Below are 25,224 nucleotides of genomic sequence, written 5' to 3'. Positions count from 1 at the left end.
TTCCCGCAGTAGATAATTTTAATAATTTTATATTTTAGAAAATATATTAAAAAAATCTTTTAGGAGATGGGCATATCTCTAAAACTCATACATTATCCGGATTTACGTCTATTCCTCTCTTATTACGTCTATTCCTCTTTTATATATAATAAATCCAATGAACTTTCACTAGTAAAAATGTATTTGGTTGAATTGAGACATATATTAAATTTCATTAAAACTATAAGTCTACTAAATGCAAGTCGGTCGTTCTGCTTTTGACTATAATGTCATCTATATACACTTTAACATTTCTCTCAATTTGATAATTGAACATCTTTTTCACTATTATTTGCTACTTGGCTCCTATATTTTTCAATCTAAATGGTAAGACGCGGTAGCAATACATGCCTCGATTGATGATAAAAGAAGTATGTTCATGATCCTTTAGTGTTATCCTTATTTGGTTATATCCTAAGAATCCATCTATAAAGGTGATGAGCTGGTGACCCAAGATAGTATCAACCAATTAATAAATACAAGGAAAACGATAGCTATCCTTCAAACATACTTTGTTGAGATTATAATCAAAATACATCCTCCTATTCCTATTAGACTTTTTAATAAGTATAACATTGGCGAGCATTGGTGGTATTGCACCTCGACAATAAACTTTACTCCTAACAGCTTATCTACTTCATTACTAATTGCTTACTGATGGTCAAGAGTAAACTTGTGAGGCTTTTATTTCATTGGTCATGTCTCAAGAGAAATGTTTAAGTAATGTTGAACTACGTTTAGGTCGATTCTTGGTATGTCTCTTGGTGATCACACGAACACCTTGACGTTCCCCCTAAGCAAACTGATGAATTGTATTAGTTTCTCCTCTGGCAGCATTGTCCCTACCTTGATAACTTGATCGGGACAAGCTTTGTCTAGGGGTACTTCAATCAGTAATTTCATTGGCTCTGGATACAGGGGGGACTTAGCAAAATCTCAAGGGTCCATAGGTGGCGTCTCGGGTTTTGCTTTATTTGGTAGGGAGACCATCGTAATGTAGCATTGGCGTGACTCCCTCGGATTACTTTTCAACACTCCAATGTTAGTCCTTGTTGAGAACTTCATTATCGTATGGTAGGTCAACACCACCACCCTTAGTCGGTTCAGTGTGGGCTGAACTATGATTGCATTATATGTCATGGGGATATCGATTATCATAAATTTGGTTAACACCATTTTGGAGGATGTCACTCATCCCCAAATGTAACATACAGATTCACAATCCTAAGAGCGGAGATCGAGTTACCAATGAATCCCATTAGTAAAGAAGTCATAGGAGTGAGGTTATTAGTCGAGAGACCGAGTTTTTAGAAAGTATCAAAGTAGAGGATATTAGCAGAGCTACTTGTATTGATCATGATCCTCTTCACTCGAGTGTTGATCATCCTCACAGAGTTTACCAAGGTATTGTCGTGGTTCAGGTCAAAGTTATCTCCTTTCTTCCTCCTTGAAGGTTATCTTCGCATTGTCCCTTGTTCTTGGGCACTTTTTAATAGTAGCTTTGGCATACACTTTGTGATTCGAGAAGCTATCTCCTCCCAATATGGGTCTATCAATAATGATGTCAATCTATCTCTCCATCAACCCCCTGAAATATGTTGAATCTCGGATTTTGATGATGAAGTCAATTGTCATTTGTTATCTAATCTATATGTTGAGATAAGTGTGCAGGATTAACTACGATGAAAGTAAGACATGCAGCAGGAGTTGCGCCGGAGTCAAGATAATGATCACGTTGGGAGTTCGAGAGTTCGACGGAAGTTCGGACAGTTGTCGGAGGTTCTGCGGGAACAAATCCGAGAAGTCCATAAGCTTGCCAAAGAAGCTCGTCGGAACTCGCCAAGTGAATCGTCGCAAGTCCAGGAGTTTGCCGGAAGTCCGCAGGAGCATCACCGAGGGTTCATCGGATGATCGACGGAAGTTCGCCAGAAGCTCGCCGGAAGAAGCGATTGACGCACCGGAGCAAGTTGCAGTAAATGTCTTAGGAAAAATCATAGTTAGCACATTGATTAAGTTGGAAATGGGAGGTGATCCCATTAACTTAATCTTGGGGCAATTGGGCCCCTGAAAAACCCGAATTGGGCCAAATGGATCAACCAATTCGAACCCTGATTTCTGCCAAGCGGTTGAACCGCCCAAGGTAGGAGGTTGCACCACCTGGGCTCAGTCTCCGAGCGAGACTGGGAGGTGCAACCGCTCCAGCCAAGCGGTGGCACCGCTTGGGGCTCAGTCTCCGAGCGAGACTGGGCGGTGCAACCTCCCCTAACAGGAGGTGGCACCGCCTGAGCTCGGTCTTCGAGCTCTGTCAAGAGGTGCAACCGCCCCTGACAGGAGGTAGCACCGCCCAGAGGCTCAGTCTTCGAGCTCTGCCAAGCGGTGCAACCGCTCCAGTCAGGAGGTGCAACCGCCTGATCCCGGAATTCCGAGAATTGACAGTTTTGAGCTCCAAATTTGAATTGGGTTGGGTCCTATAAATACCCCACTCATTCAGCACTGAAAGGGTATGAACTAGCACCGAAATCTTGATCCTTTTCTGTGATTCTTAGAGCTCAAAATTATTGTAAAGGCCAAAAGTTCTTCTCCCTCTGTTCTTCCAAGTTCTGAGTTGTAAAGAGAGGAGAGAAAATTCTGTAAGGGTTGTCTCCTAAGCCCGTCAAAAGGAGTGAAACTGTAAAAGGGTGGTTGGCCTTCGCCTATTGAAGGAATGCCTCTAGTTGACGTCGGTGACCTCGTCGGTGGAGGAAGCCAAAAGTGGAGTAGGTCAAGATTGACCGAACCACTCTAAATCTCGGTTTATATTTACTTTGAGCATATTATTTTTACTGCAAACCTCCTCTGAAGCTTACTGCTTTCTGCGCATATACGATCAGGTTTCAAGCTTTGCACTTTTCGAATCAGCGTTTATACGTAAATCTGCTTTTTCGTACGATCATCATATTTCAGATTGCGTTTACGTTTTGATTTCTACCATAACTGCAAACTGCCTTTATACCCTTGCTTAAACTGCATCTCGCCTAATCAAGTGATTTACGAATAAGCATTTAGACGTAAATCAGTTTCTTCGTACGAACGTCGTATTTCAGTTTGCGCTTATATTCTGGTTTTTATCATAACTGCAAACTGCCTTCATAGATTGACTTTAACATCATCTTGCTTGATCTTAAGTTAAAGTAATCTTATAATCGGCTTTCACACATAAATCATTTTTTATCATTCGAACGCAGTTTCGTTTTAATCGCAGAAAGTTTTCCGCTGCACTAATTCACCCCCCCTCTTAGTGCTCTTGATCCTAACAAAATCGGGGTGAAAGTTCTCGATGGCTTCGGATGAACCACCCAAGGTGTCCCTAACATATAAGTTTTTTGATATGCTCGTTTAAGTCACGATAATCCTCCATGTCATGATTATAATCTCGATGGAAGTAGTAGTATTTGGATCTATCTCTTTATGACAGTAAGTTCTTCATTGGTTGAGGGTCTTTTAATAGCCTTTTCTCTTTTATTTATAAAAAAATTAGTTTTAGTCATATTCAGGAGGGTCAACTCAGATCTCAAGCGAGGCAACTTAGGTTGTTCGTTTCTCCTTCGCTGTGGTGCCCTCAAGGTCGAAGCAAATTACAGTTACTCCTATCTCGACCTTTTGCATGACTTAAAACTGCGTATAGAGTATATTGTGTCACCTAGGGAGATCGTATATCTCTGTTTCCTTGCAGATCCTTAGGAGAGGGTGAAGGAGGTCAAGCGTCCTCCTCTCTAGCGGTGATCTACACAGCAGGGTTGCGACGACGCTCCTCAAAACTCCAAGCCTGCTCTGAGGTGGAGAGGGAGAGGAGAATAGGAAAGGCAAGCAAGGGCTCTATAGCCCATGAGGCTCTGAATCCCTCCTATTTATAGAGGTCCCCTGTCAAACCCTAATGGGTCCTCCCCTAGTGGGTATTGGATCTGCATCCAATAAGACAAGGGCTCCGTCGGATATCTCATATCCGAACCTCTACTCATCGCAATGCCTATCATATGTGTGTGACCCTCTAGGCCCAATATCGAGCTAGCCGTGAGTCATACTTGTCAGAACTCTTTCTAACTCAGTGAATTATTATCTCTGTAATAATTCACTCGACTCATCGACTACGGACGTACTAGGCCACTACGCCATAGTCCCCAAACGATACAGGGGAATCCAATCCATTGGACCTGTCTGTCCTCAGTTACCGTGTACCTATAGTCTCTCATCCATCTAATATCCCAGAGACCGTATATCGAGCATGGTGCTGTCAGACCCATACGGTTTCTACTCGAGTCTCGCTCTAATCGGATTCTCCCGGAGAACTCTTTCTCTCTCAACCTGAATGACCCTAGCCAGAGATTTGTCTAAGCAAGAACACATGGGATATTCCTCTCATAACGCCGAGAGTGGATGATCCTCTATCGACACTCAATAGCCCTCGTAAGGTCGACTACCACTCCCAATGATCAGTTGTACTAGATCTGGGACAGCCAAACCTATAATTCTGGTATCAAAGAGTGGAGCACTCATACAGGACATCCTTGGTGTCTCAAGTCTAAGGACCAAATACACCACTAGGACTACGGAATCGCTGTCTGACAATAAGGCATCATCAACCATCCAGCATTCCGTAAGCGGATCAATCAGTGAACTCATTCTCCAATGAGCACCTGTATTGTATCCCTAGTGTCCCTACACGAGCAGCTATGAGACCAGCTGCATCCATCATATGGACGGGTATACAACACACTAGTCTGTCCAGTTATCACGATGTCCCTCTCAAGTAACCTATGACCGGGATTATTTAGGATGTGTTTAAAGGTGAATCGATCTCATTATCGTGATCTCATCACGATCTGATTCTCATTGCACAAATCCAAGGACATCACAATATATATATGCATATATGCAATAGTTATAAAGTGATATATACCAAAATATAATAAGCAAAAATATTTTGTATCAAGTCACACGTGCCATCACTCATGTGATTGGCTTGCTGGGCACCTATGACTAGCACTTTCCACTCCTCGAATTTCATTGGTGAACCGAGTGACGAAGTTTAAGAGCGTTTCCTCCTCCCCTTGCCGAAGTCCAAGAAGCGTTGTCACCGATGGCCTCGAGCGCACATTCCCTAGGAAGTGAAGCTCGAACTCCCTTGTGAGCCAAGCAAAAGAACTAATAGAGAGTGGCTTCATATGGGTATATCATTCTCATGTTGAACCTCTTAACATGGTCGAGAAGACATAGCACATCAGAGCATCTGAAGTGCCATACAATAACATATGAGCACAGAAAGCAATAATGTGCTATATCAGGTTGGTACTGCCATCGAATGCCTCCAACAACGCGAGGTAAAAGTTTGCAGAGATTAGTTCCTCTGGATTTTTTTGGATGAATGGGGACCAACCCGAGGTGGGGTCAACCAGCGCTTCCTCTTTGGATTGTCAAAACTTTTATTTGATCTCCTTCAAGCGTCGGTCCATTTATCGTAGTTGGATTCGCAAGGAATCATCCGTCGAACTTACCGATTGGGTCTTGAATTTAGACAAGATAGAGTGCTGGTGTGGTCTATTGAATTCCACGGTTGGGGAGCAAAGTGCCCCCTCGGTCGATAGTTTGATAAGCCTCGGGCGCTCTTGGGATGTCACATTGGGTGGGGGAACCTCGATGGGTGCTAGTGCCAATGGTGGTTAAGCTATTGATCGCGATTGAGTTGGGGCAAAAGTGGAGTAATGGCTTGTATCATACCCGTTAGTGTCTACACTTACTTGGTGAGGTTTAAGAACACCTCAGTAGGGACGAGTAGGTGGCTTGGGATCATCCCTGAGGACGAGAGGCCCAAGTCATTGAATAGATGCCAGTATCACATCGGCGTTGTGCTGAGGTGGATGCATCCACATGCAGAAAAGGATGGTTACTATCCTTTTGAGTGAAAGTATTATAAGTCAGAGGACAAAGCCTCCTCGCTCAAGCACTTGTTGAGAGGGTTGGCAGATGCACAATCCTATGATACTAGGCCCTCCTTCTAGCGTCAAAATGATGAGAGAAAATATCATTGATGTCTATGTCAGCCCGATATGGTCCGGACCCTTATATGTAAGGTTATCCGATGTGCCTTCAAAGTGGAAACGTTGAGCTCTCGAGATACTTCTTGCATGAAGATCGAGATCGAGAGAAGTTTCCCGACCTAGTCCTTTCGACACCCAAGTTGATAACCCGAGTTATATGAGTGCAAATGCGAGTAGTAAAAAAAAAGTAAACCCTCTCGTTATCATGTTGAAATCCAGTTTTATACCTAATCACAAAAGATCAAAATATTTCATAAAATATTATATGGGGAGACAGCCTCTAATTGCCCCCAATAGTTCTATCTTGGTCTTTTATCTGCGTGGGCGACAAGAGAGAGTACAATCTCGAACTATCTTGGACCTGCTTTGAACTTTTGTCCATGCGCGCAGACAGATGAAAAGTGACCTAGATCCTTCTCCTCCGCCGCATACTCTACATGACAACTATGTATGGATGACCATAGCTGATAGTATATTCCTTATCAAAGGCAAAAGATTTGAAATCGTCTTCTTGTGAGTTTAGATGAAATGAGATACTACATGTTCTTTCTCAAGACCTCATACTAACACACCGAGTACATGCCATAGAGGAGCATAATTGGCAGGAGAAGAATGACTGAGATCAACGATAACCAAAGCCGACATGTATATACATAATTCGACTAACGTTATTGTGACATAAAGCTGCAACGAATTAATGTAATGAATTCATATAGATTCTCGGCTAATCTATGCTCGTTGATGCTGCAGTAGCGGAGCCACCGTCGTCGCCGGAGCCGGTAGCGCCCGCAGCAGCATCCTGTTTGATCTCCTCCAGCTGCTGTAGGACTTGCTGGACCTCCGGCCGGGCCGCCGGTGACGGATCGACACAGTGCAGGGCCAGCTTCAAGGCGTTGAGCAATTCGTCCCCTGTCGTCGTCCCCTCCGCGTCTCTCATCAGTTCCAGGTCGAACACCTCGTTCGTCCACTCCTCTTTCACGGTCGAGGCCACCCAACGTGGCAGGTCCATGCCGTTCATCACCTCCCCTGGTGACTTACCTGTCAGGAGCTCGAGCATGATGACTCCGAGGCTGTAGACGTCGGTCTTCGTGTTGGCCTTCTTGAGCTTCGACAGCTCCGGAGCTCGGTATCCGAGCACACCGGATGTGGCGATCACAGTTGAGCTAGCAGCGTTGGTCATCAGGCGCGAGAGCCCGAAATCGGAGATCTTGGCGTTAGCGCTCTCATCGAGGAGGACGTTGCTGCTTGTCAGGTTGCCGTGGATCATGTTCAGGTCGCCGTGAAGGTAGAGGAGGCCCCCGGTTATGCCCTTGGCTATCTTCATCCTCGTAGGCCAATCTATCGATATCTCAGGTCCCCGAGCTGCGTTAGCGAAACAGAGAGTATCGTATCAATATACCACCTTCGTTCTCATAGTAAAGGTGACGAAGAAGAAACTATGTTGAGCTTACCATGTAGAAAAGCTGCAAGGCTTCCCTTAGGCATGAAGTCGAAGACGAGAAGCTTCTCCCCTTTGGGGCCTAAGTAATAGGCTCGCAGAGACAAGAGATTCTGATGCCGAACCTTCCCAAGCTCACTAACCTCCGCCTCGAACTCCTTCTGGCTCTTGGTAATCTTCTCTCGCAGTCTCTTTACTGCAACTTGGTTCCCATCCTCCAAGGTGGCCTTGTACGCGGTCCCGTAAGTGCTCTTTCCCAGTATCTCCGCCGTCGCGCACAGCAGATCGTCCGCAGTGAACGCCAGCTGGCCCTCGAAGTGGACCAGCTTCCCCCCGGCCTCCCCGCCGGACTCCACCTCAGCTCCCGAAGCAGCCCCGGGCTTTTCGGCTCTTCCGGTGGCAGCTGCATCGCCATCGGTTTTCTTGCCCGAGGACCTTCTTTTCCTGATCACGCACCACAGCAGAACACAGCAGAGCAGTAGCAGCACAGCGAGGACTGCCCCTGCGACTATGAGAATGATCGCCCTTGTGCTCAGCTTAGCGTGAGGTTGCCCTGCAGGGTTGGATGGTGGAGGAAGATTTGGAGCAGGAGAAGAAGGACAAGGGACTGAACTGCTGTAACCACAGAGCTGAATGTTTCCTCTGAAAGAGCTCGAGTTAAACTTCTGGGCGAGGAGAAGAGGCACTTGGCCTGATAAATTGTTGTTCGATACATTGAACGAGGTCAGAGCAGTAAGGTGCGTCAAGGAGGCAGGGATCTTTCCGGTGAGGTTGTTCTCCGACAGGTCCAACTGCGACAGATTAGTGATGTTTCCAAGTGTCGCCGGTATCACACCGCCTACCAGGTTCCGCTTCAGTGACAGCACCGATAGGTTCTTAAGCCCGTCGATGGCGTCCGGTATCTGGTTGTCGATGTGGTTCCCCTCGAGATTTAATCGGACCAGCGACGACAGGTTGCACAGAGTAGCAGGAAAGCTTCCTCCTATATTGTTGTGAGAAAGATCCAAGATTTGAAGCATCGGCAGTGTGCCGATGTCTTCCGGTATGCTTCCGCTGAGTCGATTGTTACTGACTGTAATCTCTGTGAGCATCCGTAGCCTGCTGAGGGAGATGGGGAGATTCCCACTGATGGAGTTGTAATCAAGATAGAGGGTCTGCAGCTGATAGACTTGGCTGCCGCCGTTGGTCGCACCCCAAGTGTCAGGGACGGGACCAGAGAGATGGTTATGTTGAAGTGAGAGGAAGGTGAGCGAGGCGGAGCGAGTAATGTTCACGGGGAGGGCACCTGAGAGATTGTTGAAGCTGAGGTTCAGCCTGTACAGCTTGGTGGAGTTGGCAATGGAAGAAGGAATGCTCCCGGTGAGCGAGTTGTTGCTGAGATCGACGGTCTGGAGCACGACGCAGTTGCCGATGGACGGAGGAATGGCGCCGGAGAAGCGGTTGTTGAAGAGGTAGAGGCCTCTGAGGTCGGGCAAGAAACCGATGGCCGAAGGGATCTGGCCGCCGATGGAGTTGTCGTGGAGGCTCAGCTTTCGTAAGGCGGAGAGCTGGCCGATCTTCTCGGAGATGTGGCCGCCGAGTCCCCTCCAGGGGAGCTGGATGGCGATGACCTTCCCCATGACGCACTTGATCCCCAACCAGGCGCCGGAGCAGGCATCGAGGCCGGTGTCATTCCAGCTGCGAAGGAGGCCCCGGGGGTCATCCAAGGCGTGCTTGAAGGCCTGGAGGCCTTGGTAGTCGGCCTGGCTGATGATGATTCCGTCCCAGGACTCGATGGAGGCCCGGCTGGGGAGAGCCAGCAGCAAGGAGAGGGCAATGTGGAGGTGAAACAGCATCGAAATCCGGTCGAGCTGAAAGTGGCGAAGGCTGCTCCTGGTGGCGGAGTGCTGATACGGAGCTGCCTTGGAGCTACGCTGCTTCCGTCTCTCCATGTTCCCTTCCCTTGGGTTTTGGCATTGTTCCAGCCGCCTCTTCATTCGCATGCTAACTTGGGAAGGAGACAATAGGAGAAAGAAGAAGAGGAGGAGGGATGAGTCGCGATGAGGATGAGAAGGTCGGAAGTCCGCTGATCTCCTTGGTTGAGATGTTTGTTTTGTTTGGGATGAGGGAATCAGGGAAGAAGGCTATATCCTTATTCTAACGGCTAGTCTGCCTCCTGTTCCTCTCTCTTTTTTTCTTTTTTTTTTTCCCTCTCTTTCGTGTAGCCAAGTGTAGTGATGATGATGGGCGGCGTCTGGCAGTAGGGTTGTGGGAGGATGTTAGAAGGGGCTTTAGCGACACCGAGTGACGCTCCCACTCGGTCATAACGGCTACATTGTTTGAACGGGGCCACGCAGCGGGTCGGTGCGGTCTCCCTCGTCGATGGCATCCATCGCACATTGGAGGAAGACAGGAGGGAGATGTGACCATGGAGATGATAGCTTGGGAGACGCAGCTTCGATGATGTACGAGGATGAATGGATCCATCCATCTCCCGTCTTCACTTTGATGTGGAAGATATGATGACATATCTCTTGATTTTGCATTTCGGTGTTTTTATTTTCCTAAGTGTACTACCAAGACATATTTACTCCTCCTGCCATCTAATGCCCAAACACCACCGTCAGATGCACCCGCTGCATATTCAATTAAACTAGATAATAGTTGTCGATGGATGGATCACCAACAACGGTAAGTAGCATCAACAAATGACTCCATAGTAGACCTGCGGGACGGTACTGGTGGAACCATTAGACCTGACACAACAGTAGTGGAAGCGCCATAAATTTTGCCTCTGCCCGCACTCATAGCGCTCGCTGCACATTCCCCCCCTTCTCCACCCACCCAATCAATATTGCTAAGTCTCCTTGATTTCCTTTTTGACTCCGAGAGAGAGAGAGAGAGAGAGAGAGAGAGAGAGAGAGAGAGAGAGAGAGAGAGAGAGAGAGAGAGAGAGAGAGAGAGACAAGGGAGCGGCATCAAAAACACGACGTTCACAACCACGACAACGTTGGGTTGGATAACCCACGACGAGAGGCCAAGACGAAGGAACTTCATGCATCGACTCATTTCAGCTACATTTTAAACAACGAGCATATTCCCATCAGGGTTACGAAAGACGGAACAAAATAGAGGAGGACAAACAGGAGATCGTAAGGATGGTAGGCCAAAATCATAATAGCAAGTGTCTATAGTGGGTGTAGCAAACATTGATACCACCGCTGCACGATGTCATCATGTGGACATGTAGCAACATTGGGAATGAACCTACCCCAGTTCTATTCAGTGGGGGCCCTCCCTCCATTTCTTACTGATATAATAAACCAAAAGACAGTACGTAACCAAACCCTACAGTTCCAAATCCATGAGAAAACTAATTGAAATATGTAAATTACTTGGTGAACTAAGTTCGGCTTTCATTTGAAAATTCAAGCAGTATAAAGTTGACCATAATAGTACTTGCACATCATCAAAATGCCAGCCAAAGAAAAAACTTGACAGGGAATGTTCTTCAAATCCAAGAATACCATATCTCTAATATCCTTCCTAACTCACGTTGGAATGATGTGAAACATACAGATTTGTCAAACTCTTGTATGTCTGATACCTACGCTAAAAGCTAAAGTTGGCTGCAGTTGATGGAATCACAAATGGCCCTACAAATATGAAGTTTATGTCAATTAATACCTGTGGAAACACCCTTACCTACAACTCCAACAGAAGAGTTGGCTCCACTTGAATAGGCAAAACTTCTAACTACAAATGGGATCAATTAGTACATATGAGAACATGCCCTAATGGACACTCAAAAAGAACAGTATTAAGAGAATTGGTTGAAAGTTAGTAAGTGAGCTTTTGATGAAGTTAATCGAAGAAGAACTCATGTGAAACACAAACCCTAACATACACTGAAAAAGAAGCATTGCGATAGTTGACTTGGGTTAATAGACATACTTTTTAACCACAAATTGCGTTAATAAGATGACTAACAATTAATACCTGTGCAAACATGCGCTACACGTACACTCAACAAAGAAGCACCAAAAGAAAAGGCTGCTTGATGATTTTCTTATAAAGTGATTTTCCGTTGCAAGCGCAACGAAATAATTAGCAGCAGAGACGCCAACAACCTCTAGCAACTAGTTGACAACCTCATCTACTTATAAATGGCACTAATGAGAAGTTGAGGTCAGTTAACACCTTCATAAAGCTTTCCTAGCAGGAGATTCAACCAACCTAAGAATCTTGATGCACAGAGCACTTGTGACTGAACACAGAAAGTATGAAAACTTACCAAGGACTTTTACATGACAGATAATATGAAATTCTTTCCCTAAAATTTCATGTTACCCTAGTGTTCCCAAGCAAAGTCACTTAGTTTTAGTCGTAATAAAAATATCCTTAATGAAGTAATTCTTGTAATTTACCCAGTCATGCTAAATTTAAAAGGAACAAAGAAGTTCAACATGTTAACATTCATGTAACTAAACGAAACCACATTTTGCAGAGCGATCGTGTTTAAGATTATAGAATAAGATGGCATATAGTTATACGAGATAGTAGGAATTAAGTAGCAATGACATAATTACATAACATAGTAGGAATTTTGCAGTAGTTAATGGATTGTACCAACGTTTTTAATTTCAAATAATACTGTCCATATCGAACGGTATGTATTGGTCTGCCAGCAGACCGGTACGCAGACCACCCGCTACCGTCGATTGGAGTTGTTTCCGCCTCGTTACCACCCGCTACCCGATGGTATTAGCCAAGGGAGAAGAAAGAAGAGGGAGAAGAAGAGGTGAACCTGGATATCCGACGCCGCTCTCCCTCCTTGTTTGAGGTGACAAGGCCTTGGCGTCGTCGATAACTTCTCATTCGTGAAGGGAGAAGAATCCTCGATAATGTCGCAGGGAGAAGAAACCAAGCGTCATCAAGGTGGCATTTCTTCTCCCCAAGCAGGCAAAAGAGACGAGGCGACGTCTCCGACGCCGCTCTCCCTCCTTATTTGAGGTGACAAGGCCTTGGCGTCGTCGATGACTTCTCATCCGTGCAGGGAGAAGAATTCTCGACGATGTCGCAGGGAGAAGAAACCAAGTGTCATCAAGGTGGCGTTTCTTCTCCCCAAGCAGGCAAAAGAAACGAGGCGACGACGTCGCCTCGTCTCTCTTTTTTGCACGAGGAGAAGGAAACAGTTTCTTCTCCCCACCTTCTCTTCACACAGGCAGAGATGAGGTGATGTCATCTTTTTATTATTATTATTATTATTATTATTATTATTATTATTATTATTATTATATATATATATATATAATAAAAAAGACGACGTTATCTTTTTTTTACTATATATATATATATATATATATACCGCTCAATATTTAATACCGTACTCGAACGAATCTCGAAACTTCGATACAGTATAAAATTTCAATCCTTAGATTGTACCCCCTACAAATTCTTGTAATTTGCAATAGCACAATATGGGTACAAAAGTTTCATCTATCCAATCAGGATATCTGTAACCAACTAAGGAAAATACATGATTTATCCTTATTTCAATAGTATCTGACTTCCCAAAAAGATTTAAAAGATGTCATCCATAGGTTTACATGGTCACGTCAAAATGAGATTTAAAGTTAACATGATAATACAAGAATCCGAACTCCACAGACCTAGTTGGTAGGATCTCTTTTTGTGAAAGTCATGTAAATAATGCTTCAACCTGATAATGCCCAATGGAGCAAAACAGCAGAGACAAACTATGCAGCTAATCACAAAGTCTGATGTCTCAACCGGATTTCCTCATGAATGGAAGAAAAAAGCAACAAAGCATTAACAAAGAAGATAAACTGAAATTTATTTGACCAAACCATGTAGCTATCTCTCCTGTCAGGTGTAGATGTATGCATTATGTTAAGGTGATGCATAAAAGTGTTATCATAAGAACTTGAATTGAACGAAAAAAAAAAAGAGAGAAAAGAAGTATTTCGATAATGGAGATGCATCCATATAATAAGTCCCAGATACATAGGGATATAGAGAAACTACTTCAGGCACAAAAAAATCACAAGCATGTGCACACACCATAGGTAGAACAACAATAAAAGAACTAATGTCCCAACTATTTGAGATTGACAGTACTACATGGACTCTTTTTCCACTACTGAGTTCTGTATTTTTAGTTAAATCCATAATTCCAAGATAAGTCTTCTTAACTCTCTTTTCATCTTAGTTAAATCAATACCATTCAATTTTTTAATATAATTCCTAGACAAGTCTTGAGTCTCTTTCCTCTTTCCTTTCACCACTAATACTAATTCCTAGTATACATCAATAATTCCCAGAGAAGTCTTAGATTCTTTCCTCTTTCCTTTCACCACAAATACTAGTTGTCCCATCTTGTCCAGCCAAAACATCAAAAATTCCTCCTATAACATGTTCACATCATCTTAAGGTGATTCATAATACTAATTATTCACAAACAAGAATATTTCTGTTCTTATCTTTTCCAGTAACTTCACGTGTCTACCTCAACATTTTCATCTCAGTAAGAGGAGACTTAAAAGGACTAATTTAGAGATGCTAGCTCAAAAGATCTTAAGTAGGGCACGAGAGTATTATTGAATAAACACTTACGGAAAAGCCTCTATCGCCTCCTTACTAGAGAACTATGCAAAAAGAACCAACCTCCAGTGCCTCCTTATTGAATAACCATGTAGGGTCTCTTATCAAAACAAGACTAAGACTAAAACTGAACTGAATGCCTAAGCAGTGATCTCCTAGAATTTTTACTGTCTAATCAACTGGCGAAAAATCAGTGTAATATCATTTAAGATATTCACAAATTATAGCAGCTTCCCCTTATCCAGTAGAACAACATAAATAAAAGGTTATTCTAAATGTATTATTGATTTCTAAATTTGTCAACAATTAACATCCATCCACACAAAGATAAAAAGAAATTGTGAAACTCAATACAGAAGCAACAAAGAACTTCTCCAGCAATAGATCTGATATACCAACTCTCTACTATCTAGCATCTGAAGACAACCAAAACATAATTGCACCAAAATGAACTCTACAAGGCAGAATCTGCTTACTAGATTCTGAAATGAACATTAATTTCTTTCAGATCTGAGAACTCTTGACACCCCCTACAAAACATAGTAGTCAGATCGATCTGATACCTAAAAAACAGAATGTCAAGATGAAATAAGGAGATCCAGATCTAATTATGACACCCAAGGCATACCGAAGAGATTAGATCATACAATTCTTCCATAGATCTAAGGTGTAACATACTGTATGCATCGATAACCACATAAAGTAACAAGAACATTTAGTCCGATGTCTGTATATAGAACAAAAGACATTGCTGAAAGAAACCCTGGAACATATCAATGGAATATACTTTTGTTTCATACAAACAAGAGGGAGGAATAACAAGAAATCAAGAACCTCGGCGCAGTTGAGAACTGTAGATTGGTAGATCAGACACGGGCAGCGGCGACGACGGCAGGTCCAGCCGAGGCGGCTCCTCCAAGAAAGGATAAGAGACTGCTGGCAGCGCCCGTTTCCTGTTCATCGAGGAAAAGATCCTCCGGCACCCGGAAAGCCCCATGGGCGCCGACGATGGCAGCACCGGCGACCAGGGCTGAGATCAGAAGCGACCCGACGGAGGTGAGGAAGACTACGAAAACGGTGATGAGGACAAGACTGCCGAGGGTCTCGCGATCCGAGAAGGTCCGGCCAAGGATGACGAGCGGCGGATCTGAGGGGCGGAATAGGTAGAGGAGACACCAGGCGGCGAGGAGGGCGAGGAGAACGACGAGAGAGAAGGGGTTGGTGATGAGGGAGATGGCGAGGACGGCGGCGACGACAGCGGCGTAGTTGACGCGGAAGTAGGTGAGGTTCTTGCGGAGGCGGTAGGAGGCGTCGGAGAGGGAATCCGGACGGGAGAAGGCAGATCGGTCGGCGAGCTCCGACCAGGGGCGGCGGTTGGAGAGGGAGCGGCCGACGGAGTCCGAGAGGCGGGAGAGGAAGAGGCGGAAGGCGGGAGTGGCGACGGGGACGGCGGAGGAGGGGGCGACGGGGGCGGCGGAGGCGGCAGGGGGGTTTGAGATGGGGAGGGGAGGCAGGGAGGGGGCGGAAGACATCATCTCCGGCGGGAGAACTTCCGGTGAACTACTTGTAGATCTCGGAAGCGCTCTAGTCGTGGGGTAAAGCTTCACTTCGCGGGAGGCCTTCCGGTGAACTACTTGTAGATCTCGGAAGCGCTCTAGTCGTGGGGTAAAGCGTCATTTCGATATAAACGCAAGAAGAGTGCGGTCGGCGGTTCGCGTCGGTACTCTGCTCCGAGGAGCATCATAAATAAACTAATGTCAGCGAGAGCTACACACCAACTAAGTGGACTTGTGTTGCACAAAAGCGCCATAACTACAGACGTTGCCCACACGTATCACAATGGAAACGTTTTTTATAGAGCGAAACGGGTCAAAGATAAATGGACTCGATGACAGACTCGTTATTCATACTCGTCGTCGCAAATGTGGAATGATGTCCTCCACAACGTAGTCGGTGATCAACTCATAAAATCTCTGCGACGGATGGATGGCATCATAAAACACAAATCTCGACACGTCCGGGCAAGCTGCGTTCAACCGATTGCAAAGAGGACCTACTTCGAACATCCCCGTCCCGCAACATCCTCTCTTGGTTTCCCGGAAACCTGAATCGAACCAGAGCACATTTCGACAGCGTTAGGTAGAGTTACTCGAACTCCAAGCTGGTCGTTCTGTTTGATCGAGAGGGAGAAGTGATGCAGGTCGGCTTACCATACTTGGCTGCATTGTTGAGGACCTCCATCAAGAAGTCATACAAGTCGAGGTAGACAAACTTGCTCCCGGGAAGAGATAGCTGGGTCTTGAGCAGAAGGTGCTTGAGCTTGGAATTGTAGTGCCGCGCATCTGAGTTCTGCTCATCGACGCACGTCCGGACGACAGAATGAACCACGCTTAGCGTCATTTGGAGCGGTAAGCACCCGATCGGAGGAAGGCCAGCGACTATGAACCTACGGCCTCCGAGATCGTAGCTACCCTGCATGCATGAAACAGCAAATGAACAAGGAATCGACTACGAAGTGCTTGCGATGGAAAGCATCGATTACCTTGAGAAACTTGTGGAGGTTTTGGAGCAGGAAATCCTGGTACTCATCTATGGTCATCGCAGTCCTGGTGGTGGTGGGCAGGTCATAGTAGTTCAACAGGAAGTCATTGGTTCCCGCACTGACGAGGAACAAAGCGTCGCTTACGATTCTTTTGGCGTCCTCCTCCCCAGCAACAGCTTTGAGCCTGGCGAGGTACTCCTCGAACATTTCCAATTGCCTCGATATGGGGATCGTGTTCAGGAGAGCCGAGGTCGCGTCGTCGAACCCCGACCCGGCCGACGCGAAGTTGACGCCCGTGCGGATGTCGTCGTCCGAGAGATTCGGGTCCATGAACGGCGGCGACAGCTGCTTGATCTCGAGCTCGGAGCAAAGAAGGTCAGGCACAAGCAGGCCATTGGAGAGCCTCCCTGTCGCAACGCTTCCCGGGAAGTCCCGGCCGTAAGGGGGATGGTTGCCCCTGACCAACGTGAGGATGTAGCCATTGTTTCCGGTGTCCAGCGTGGAGTCACCGAAGTACAGGACGGCGGAGAAGTCGGGTGCACGGGTGCCGTTGTCAGCGGAGGCGGTGAAGTCGAAGAAGAGGGAGGAGAAGAAGAGGAGCAAGTGAAGGAGGAAGCGTGCCATGCTTGTCACCGGGCCAAAGCTTGGGTGCATGCATGCGAGGTTATATACTCGGGAGTGTGGATAAGGTTGAAGAGGGGAGGATTAATTGATCGTTTATTCACCTGTTAATCCATATCTCATTCGGACCCGCCATGAAGACACCATATCAAGGTTGATTTAATGGAAAATGACAACTCCGTTTTCCTTTATTAGAGCACGGAAGAGGGTTTCCATTGATCATCGGTTGAGTGGAAAGGGTATCGATTAACCATCTGATAATTAGGTTAAGAACATTGTGTGCAAGGAAAGGAAATCTTATTCCTACAAGGAAAGGAAACAAACAACTGTTCCATGGCACCAACTGAATCCTATTAAGTAAATGATGGGATAATGTTCCAAATATAACAAATTAAGGAAATCTTATTCCTTGTGGTTCCAATTTTGTGTGGAATTAACTTCACTTGTCAATTAAATTCAGGAGTAAAAGTCAATGTTTTCCATTGGACCAATCTGTATACTAAGATTAACATTAGGACATGGTGAGCTTTGTTGCTCATGAGATTTGGCAGTCTTAAATTCATTCTAAGTACCTTAATTCAATTATGTTTATTTTTCTTCTACGTCATGAGAATCGAATCGGGAAACGATCCATCCCATAAAACCTCGGATCAACTAATCGGATCGCATATTTAATTAAAAAAATATTTTAAAAAAATATTTAAAAATCAACTAATATTAGAAACATAAACATTATGATAATTTTGTAAAACCGAGTTGATTTTAATTTATTTCTCACGTCAATCCCAATTTTATTAACATAAATGCCCTCTTAAATGAATAATTTAAAAATATTAATTAATTAATTAATTAATTATATTTAATATAAAAAAAATAATGTTAAGGATATTCAAATAATCTATCACTATATTAGAAAATTGGATCGATTTATTTTATGCAACTTTGATTTATTCTTTCCATTAATTCCTCCTTCACGCAAAACCTTTATGTAGATTCATTAGTCCAGCTTGCATGCATATCCGTGGAATAAGAGAGGAAAGCATACGCCAAAGCTCATAAATGGTTTCCAAGTAGGGAGCTATAAGGATTGCTTGCTTCGTCTCATCCGAGAGGTGTGGTGGACGACGAATCGCACTGATAGCTTTTTGATTCGGGAAAGTCAATATCTCGAAGCAAGAACTGCTTTCTTCGTCATCGTTCCCATTTCGTGTTGGATTCATGAATGATAAACGTAATAGAGAAGAAGAACGTTCCCCAAATATTTTTCGACTCGGATTAAATGAAAAGGGAACACTATCACTGTGTTCGGAAAGAGGAGTCGTCGGCATCTCATGATTTGCATGCGGTGAGAGCCGTCCGTACCCGACGCTGGTAAATCTTATATTTTTACCACACTCGTCATGAACAATTTCTAGGTTTTTGTTTTGTGACAGTGCGATATTGACAGAATATTAACATATACGACGCATGCGGTGACGGTGAAAGGGTGGCAGCTCGTTAATGCATATGACATGCTGCCGCATTCGCAGTGGCAGGAGATTATACGGCCGTCTCTGTATTCGCTCAGGCGGCTGCCATTTTCTCTGCTGCTATTAATTTCCACCTCCGTATCTCGTGACTTGTGCGATCGTACTCGGTTGAATTATGTCCGCACCTTGCCCTTAGTTTTCTGTTTGGAGGCATCATACGCTGCTCAGCCTCGTCTTCTGGGTGTATGTTTGCATCTAACGTTTCCTTTAGAGCTGTGGGATCAGAGGTCAATTGCACTACCCTTTCCGAGGATATCTGCTAAAACACGGAACCAGGTCTACGGAAATGCTTGGCTACTCGATGAATAAAGCATAGAGAGAGAGAAAGAGAAGGGTTGAAGGAGAACGCAATTCACATCCTGTTACGTACCTTGAACTGGTATGAAGGTGTACCTTACCATATGTTGAGAAGGAAACAAGCAGCTTGGGAAGCTTCGTAGTGAGAATGGTGACGTAGCTACTAGTTATGGTGTGAGAAGAAACCAACTGCTGCTTGCAAATGGAAAGCGTAGAATAATATGCGGAAGTGGATGAGAATAAGAGAGGGTGATACTACGCATTCCCCACGCATCAAACTCCTCCTAGAGTAGTAGTAGTACGAAGAACCCATAGAACTCAGGATAGATAGCGCATTAGACTTGAAAGCAGAACCACCAAATGGTTTCAGAATTCATGTTCCTCATCGTCCATGGCGCTATCCCTCCTGAGCTTTACAGATTCTTCCTTACTTTTGCGTCGTCAACCCACCGCGAGAGAGAGAGAGAGAGAGAGAATGAGAGGGATGGGGAAGCCTTGGGGCTACTGGGGTGTATTTATAGTTGGATATGTACTCGGGTGGGTGGCATAGCTTTGTTAGAAAGGAACTCAGCTTCTCCAGCCTTTATATGCCGAATTTAATGGCCTGTGCAGGCATTAGGTGAGTTGGTGGGAAAATAAAGCTCCACCAATCATTTCCACAGGTTGCAGACTAATCTCTGGCGGTAGTGTAGCTTTCCTTTTCACTGTTTCCTTCATGTGAAGTAGTTCTTGGACTGTGCAGCAGCGCAGTGGCCATCGGCTCTGGGCATTTCTTCAGATGCTTGAGGTATATACATGTCAGGATTCACCGGTAGGAGCTTGACCGAACGTCGAATGGCACTTGAATGAGGATTAGGGCAGTCTTAGTTACAGAGGAAACCTAGGTTTAACTGGTGCAGAAGCACCACCACTCCGCCCTCGGAACTTGGAGTGCTTCAACGTCTTTCTCCTACCCTCCTCCTCCTCGTCGCTCCCCGTCACCGGTTCCGAGGGCTCTCTTAAATGGCTAAAGGACACTCCCTTTCGTCCGCTCTCGGCTCTCCCTTCTTCCTGCGCACTAAAGCTGACACCCTATCCCTGCCAAAGTTTACGGGCTCCATCCTAACCTAACTTTGGAGAGCAGTGTCACCAGGTTATTGTAGCAGCTGTACATCACATCACTGTGCACTGTGGCCACCGATGTGATGACGCTAGCTTCATGGGCTTTTGAGTTCTTGACCAGTAGGGCTGCTTTAAAGGACATGAATGGATTGATGCTTATGACCTACAGATTTCACCTCCCCTGCTGGATATGTAGGCTGTGATTTCGTGGATCCTCTGTGGCTCTCCTCTTAGCATTAAATATTTAGTCTTCACACTTCATCATACATACGCTATACTTTCTAATCAGCTGTGATCTTGCTAAAATTAGTGGAGACTTTGTAGCGATGATCTATAAGAGGAGTAATAACTCAGGATCATGTAGTTCCTATAAGTCCATTAATTTTAATTATTGCAACAAACGAGTGTGTCAAGATTCGTGATTGATACATGAGAAGGAAGCTCAATGGCAATGGGAGCAATCATGCATGTTCCATGAGCCCTCCAAGCCAAACCCAGCTGCCATGCCGCACTCCATCCTTCCCTCCGCACCATCGCATCGGTCGCAGACCCACTCCAGGAACAGCCTCAGGGGAGGTGTGCCGTCCGTGAGCGCGCGTGGACACCGTGCGGTCGGTGGTGCGGCGTTTCGACCGGCTGCAGGCCTACAAGTAATTCGTAAAGAGCTGCCACGTGATCGACGGCGACGTCCATCTCGTATCGGACCTTCCGGCGCTGACCAACCGCAAGCTCGTCGAGTTCCTCGACGAGGAGTGCCACCTGCTCAGCTTCTGGGTGGTGGGCAGCCAGCATCTCTGCGGCGGCCTCGAATCGACTGCGTCGGGAGTCTCTGTTCCCACTCTGCCTTGGCTCTCTCGTATTCCTCTCAGGTGGCAAACACGTAATGCATGTGATCAGGAATACGACAAAAGTCACACGTCCATGCAGAGGCATCGGTGAAGTCATCGAGTTACGGAAACTAATATGTATTCTTCGTAATTAAGTAAGCACTACCAGACCTATTACATGACATTTAAGCCCACTTGGCAAGGAGAGCCATCAAGCCTGCGCCTGCGAGCAGAGAAACATTCAACGCAAACTGTAGCTTCGGTTTGCTCTGTACCCTCGGGTGCATGAAATCTGCAGCCAGCAGGTCAACCAACGCCATGTATATCAAGATCCCCGCGGCGACAGAGTCCAGAAGTCCTTGAACGATCAATGCAGTAGGGCTGTTCTCGTTGTACACGGATGATATCCCAGTGCCGATGGCGATCCCAACCGGAGTCGTGAGCGAAAAGAAGAGCCCCATTGTCACCATTGCCTTGAACTCGAACCTTGCCTGCAACGAGAAGGAACTCCAGAAGAGGAATATTTCCAATGAGGAAGAAGAAGAAGAAGAAGAAGAAGAAGCAGCTATTCATGCAGCAAAATAAGCGTACCTGAACGATACAGCCTCCGAGACCCATGCCTTCGAAGAACTGATGGAAACTGAGAGAAACTACCCGCGGTCGTATGGTGGATGGAGACTCCTATGCCCCAAAGAGATCCCGATGATCACAGAATGCACCACGATCCCGAGCTCCAAAACCTAGCTCGCGGTTCTCGTTAATTCGCGGTACATCGACAAGGTTTGTGAAGGCACAAGGTGAAGCATCGGTTCCTTACCTGAGAAACAACACGATGTCGGATGAGCTGGGCCGAAGAATCCTCCGGCTGCATCACAGCGGCACGATGCGTGTGACCGTGAGTTGCCTCCACATCGCCATTCGTGGCTTCGCTCAATGAAGTCGGCCGCAATCTGTCACCGTTTAATCGGCTGAAGTATCCGGTGGCGAGGGTGTCCACCATCAGCGTCCCGATAGCGCCGACCATCGCGCAGAACCCCGCGAACGGAAAGTCCTGCCAAGGACTCGCGGCCAGACATGAGGAGGTCAGGGTCTCGAACGCATCCGGCAATATGTGGATGAAGCCGGTGGCCAGAATGACTCCGGCGGCAAAAGCTTTGATGACGAAGAAGATGTCCTTCTCCGGACGAAGCGACTGTATCCACATGCCAAGCACGGGAACACCCACCCCGATGCCACCACAAACCAGGATGGAAACTATCGCTGCGATCTTGAGCGGAAGGGCCTTCTTCTTGTCGCGGCCTCCGTCGTCGGTGGAGCAGTCACCTTCGCCATCGTCATGAACAAGGAGAGGAAGGAGTAGAAGAAGAACCAGAAGGAAGAACAGCCAAGCGCCTCTCATCTTCCAAACCAATGCTTCCGGATCGTGAGGGAGGAGGAGATGCCTTCACACAAAGAAGAAGGCGAGGTGAGGAAGGCTTCTGAGTCTCCTTGATTTCCTTTTCGACTCCGAGAGAGAGAGAGAGCAGGGAGCGGCATAAAAAACACGACGTTCACAACCACGACAATGTTGGTTTGGATAACCCACGACGAGAGGCCAAGACGAAGGAACTTCATGCATCGACTCATTTCAGCTACATTTTTAACATCCAGGATGATAAGGGTAAAAATGGTGATGTGACACACCATGATGTCAGTCGACGCCTCATGCCTCGATCGATGCAACTGCACTCGGTTAACTGAGCCGGAACACTGGTCGAGGCGCATTAACACCTAACTCAGGCTTGGTTCTTCACACCACGCCAATCCTATATCAAACGCTATCAGCCTACCTCATGCAGGCAGCCACATCAGGTAACATCAAACTCATTTATAAATACCCCAGAGTTCTATACGAATGAGGAGGACGAACTCACACACAACACTTGTATGGAGGCATCTCTTCCTCCAAAACCCTCTGCACATCGCTAACTTGATCGTCGGAGGGGTCGGGCCAAGCTCCCGGCCCGACCTGTGTGCAGGTGCGAGACGGTGCTGCCTCTTCCCGGCGCTGCGGCGGAGCTTCCTCCCGACCCGAACCACCGTGCTCGACCACCGGGAGACCCCGAGGGACGCCGCCCGAGATCCCCGACATCCGAATCCCCGAACCGAGCCGCGTCGACCTCGAGGCCGCGGCTTAAAAAGTTGTTTCCCACAACAGATTGGCGCTAGAAGGAGGGCCCGAATGCCGAGGGATCCTCAAACTGATCCCGATGAACTCCCTGCCGAGGGATCGTTCTTAGCAGGGGCGCAGACCGTGCGTGACGGGCCGCGGGCTGATGACCTCCCCGCGACCTCGGAACGCTACTAGCGTTCATTCGACAACCCGGATCTGCTTTCGCCCGAGGGCGCTCCGAGCATCCCCTCGCCGGTGTCATCCGAGGCCTTTCACGACCTCGCTCGTCAAGTCCGAGCTCTGACGGATATGGTGCAAACCATCATCCCTCTCATCTCCCAACCGACACCCCCGCTTATGACTCAACCGCTACGGCAACAAGAGACGCCCGCCTGGGCCCACATGACGCTTCCGGAGCCTCCCACTTCGCCTCGAGTCCGACCGACCCCACTCGGGGATCCAGTGATGGCAGACCTGAGCGACCCCCCGGAGCCCGAAGTATTATCTCCGGAGTCAACGGACTCCCTGAGAGCCCAGCTATGCTTTCTTAGTCAGCGGCTCGACAAACTAGAGAAGGAGTTTCGTAACTCAGAGGGAGAGCTCGGGATGGACACATACCGAGGATCTCCGTTCGCACCAGAGATACGAGATCACGCGGTTCCCCCGAACTTCCAGCTCCCTTCTTTAGACGCATACGATGGCTCCATTGACCCAGCGGACCATGTTGCCACTTTCCGTGCCCAATTGGCACTGTACGAAACGTCTGACACTTTAATATGCAGGGCGTTTCCCACGACCCTGAGGGGTCCGGCCCGCACTTGGTACAGCGGCATGAAGATCGGTAAGATCACCTCATTCGGCCAACTCGCCAAGGACTTCGAGCTCCACTTCGTAGCCCATGCCCGGCCAAAGCCCTCCGCGGCACTGCTCCTCGGATTCAAACAAAGAGAGGACAAGCCCCTCTCATATTTCGTGGATCGCTTTGCCACGTAAATCCGGAGCTTACCGGACACTCACCCCTCTCTGTTAGTGCAGGCGTTCATGGTAGGCTTGCGACCTTCCAGATTATGCTGGTCCCTCGTAGAGCGACCCCCCACCACAGTACCAGATATGCTCCAACGAGCTAACCAGTACATCGCGGCGGAAGCTTGGGTGATCGCAAGGAAGAGGATTGACTCTGGGCAACGGGCCCCGTAGCAGCGGTCAAGCATCCACTGTTGCTATCCGGTGTAATCCTCATGCAAGGAATCTAGCCCCTGCCTCAGTCTCTTCCAAGCGAAGGCTCCATGTTTACCTGATCGCCTCTTGGCTCACAGTTAGCTTCGGCCTAACCCCCCTCTTTTTTGCATTCGCGCGGCTCGGTCTTAGACCTCCATGTCCACTTCAGCGCGGCTTGCGCGCCTGAGCGGTGCCCCTTGGTCGCAGCTTACCTACGCTGAGCACCTCGGCCACACACTGCCGAGATCCACCTCGGCACGGCCTGTCCGCCTGTGTCGTGCTACTCGGCCGCATGATGCCCGAGACCACGTCTGCGCGTCCTGTCCGCCTGCATCATGCTACTCGGCCGCATGGCCCTTGCGACCATGCCTGCGCGGTCTGCTCGCCTACGTAGTGCTCCTCGGCATCATGATGCCCGAGACCACACCTACGCGGCCTGCCCGCCTGCGTCGTGCTCCTCGCTCCCATCATTCCCGAGACACACCTGCGCGACCAGCCCGCCTGCGTCGTGCTCCTTGGCTCCGTGTTCCCGAGACACACCAGCGCGGCTAGCCCGCCTGCTACGTGCCCCTCGGCTCCATACTCCCCGAGACACGCCAGCGCGGCCAGCCTACCTGCGCCGAGCACCTCGACCATATTCACTGTCGAGTCCATCTCAGGGTGGCTTGCCCACCTGGGTCACGTCCCTCGGCCGCAAGCTGCCTGCGCCGAGCTTCTCGGCCATACGCTGCCGAGTTCACCTCAGCGCGGACTGCCCGCCTGAGCGGTGTCCCTTGGCCACAC

At 47.3% G+C, this 25,224-nt stretch overlaps 3 protein-coding genes and 1 pseudogene across 3 annotated transcripts; all 4 read right to left on the bottom strand.

Moving 5' to 3' along the window:
- Positions 1 to 6,615: 6,615 nt before the first annotated feature.
- LOC135638466 (probably inactive leucine-rich repeat receptor-like protein kinase IMK2) lies at positions 6,616 to 10,320 on the bottom strand. Its single transcript, XM_065151577.1, has 2 exons — positions 7,565 to 10,320; positions 6,616 to 7,475 (listed from the first exon to the last, which is right to left on the bottom strand). The coding sequence occupies exons 1-2, from the start codon at positions 9,531 to 9,533 to the stop codon at positions 6,838 to 6,840; spliced, it is 2,607 nt and encodes an 868-aa protein (XP_065007649.1). The 5' UTR covers positions 9,534 to 10,320; the 3' UTR covers positions 6,616 to 6,837.
- Positions 10,321 to 14,817: 4,497 nt separating this feature from the next.
- On the bottom strand, positions 14,818 to 15,822 carry LOC135637668 (PRA1 family protein B4-like). The gene has a single exon (XM_065150354.1). It carries the CDS (start codon positions 15,687 to 15,689, stop codon positions 15,021 to 15,023), a length of 669 nt encoding a protein of 222 aa, XP_065006426.1. The 5' UTR covers positions 15,690 to 15,822; the 3' UTR covers positions 14,818 to 15,020.
- A 236-nt stretch (positions 15,823 to 16,058) lies between these two features.
- LOC135639182 (GDSL esterase/lipase At1g06990-like) lies at positions 16,059 to 17,320 on the bottom strand. Its single transcript, XM_065152981.1, has 3 exons — positions 16,697 to 17,320; positions 16,365 to 16,626; positions 16,059 to 16,258 (listed from the first exon to the last, which is right to left on the bottom strand). Exons 1-3 carry the CDS (start codon positions 17,318 to 17,320, stop codon positions 16,059 to 16,061), a joined length of 1,086 nt encoding a protein of 361 aa, XP_065009053.1.
- Positions 17,321 to 21,256: 3,936 nt separating this feature from the next.
- LOC135639181 (zinc transporter 5-like) lies at positions 21,257 to 22,470 on the bottom strand (annotated as a pseudogene).
- Between the last annotated feature and the right edge of the window lie 2,754 nt (positions 22,471 to 25,224).

This window comes from Musa acuminata, chromosome BXJ3-5 (genome assembly GCF_036884655.1).
Source record: "Musa acuminata AAA Group cultivar baxijiao chromosome BXJ3-5, Cavendish_Baxijiao_AAA, whole genome shotgun sequence".
Lineage (NCBI taxonomy): Eukaryota > Viridiplantae > Streptophyta > Magnoliopsida > Zingiberales > Musaceae > Musa > Musa acuminata.
This window is presented reverse-complemented; position numbering and strand designations above follow the sequence as displayed.

Excerpts from the sequence above, each read along its gene's own strand:
- LOC135637668 (XM_065150354.1), bottom strand. The coding sequence starts at position 15,689 with ATGATGTCTTCCGCCCCCTCCCTGCCTCCCCTCCCCATCTCAAACCCC.
- LOC135638466 (XM_065151577.1), bottom strand. The coding sequence starts at position 9,533 with ATGCGAATGAAGAGGCGGCTGGAACAATGCCAAAACCCAAGGGAAGGG. Across the intron at positions 7,476-7,564 it reads CCTTGCAGCTTTTCTACATG|CTCGGGGACCTGAGATATCG; the intron begins GTAAGCTCAACA and ends TCGCTAACGCAG.
- LOC135639182 (XM_065152981.1), bottom strand. The coding sequence starts at position 17,320 with ATGGCACGCTTCCTCCTTCACTTGCTCCTCTTCTTCTCCTCCCTCTTC. Across the intron at positions 16,627-16,696 it reads ACCTCCACAAGTTTCTCAAG|GGTAGCTACGATCTCGGAGG; the intron begins GTAATCGATGCT and ends TCATGCATGCAG. Across the intron at positions 16,259-16,364 it reads CAACAATGCAGCCAAGTATG|GTTTCCGGGAAACCAAGAGA; the intron begins GTAAGCCGACCT and ends GGTTCGATTCAG.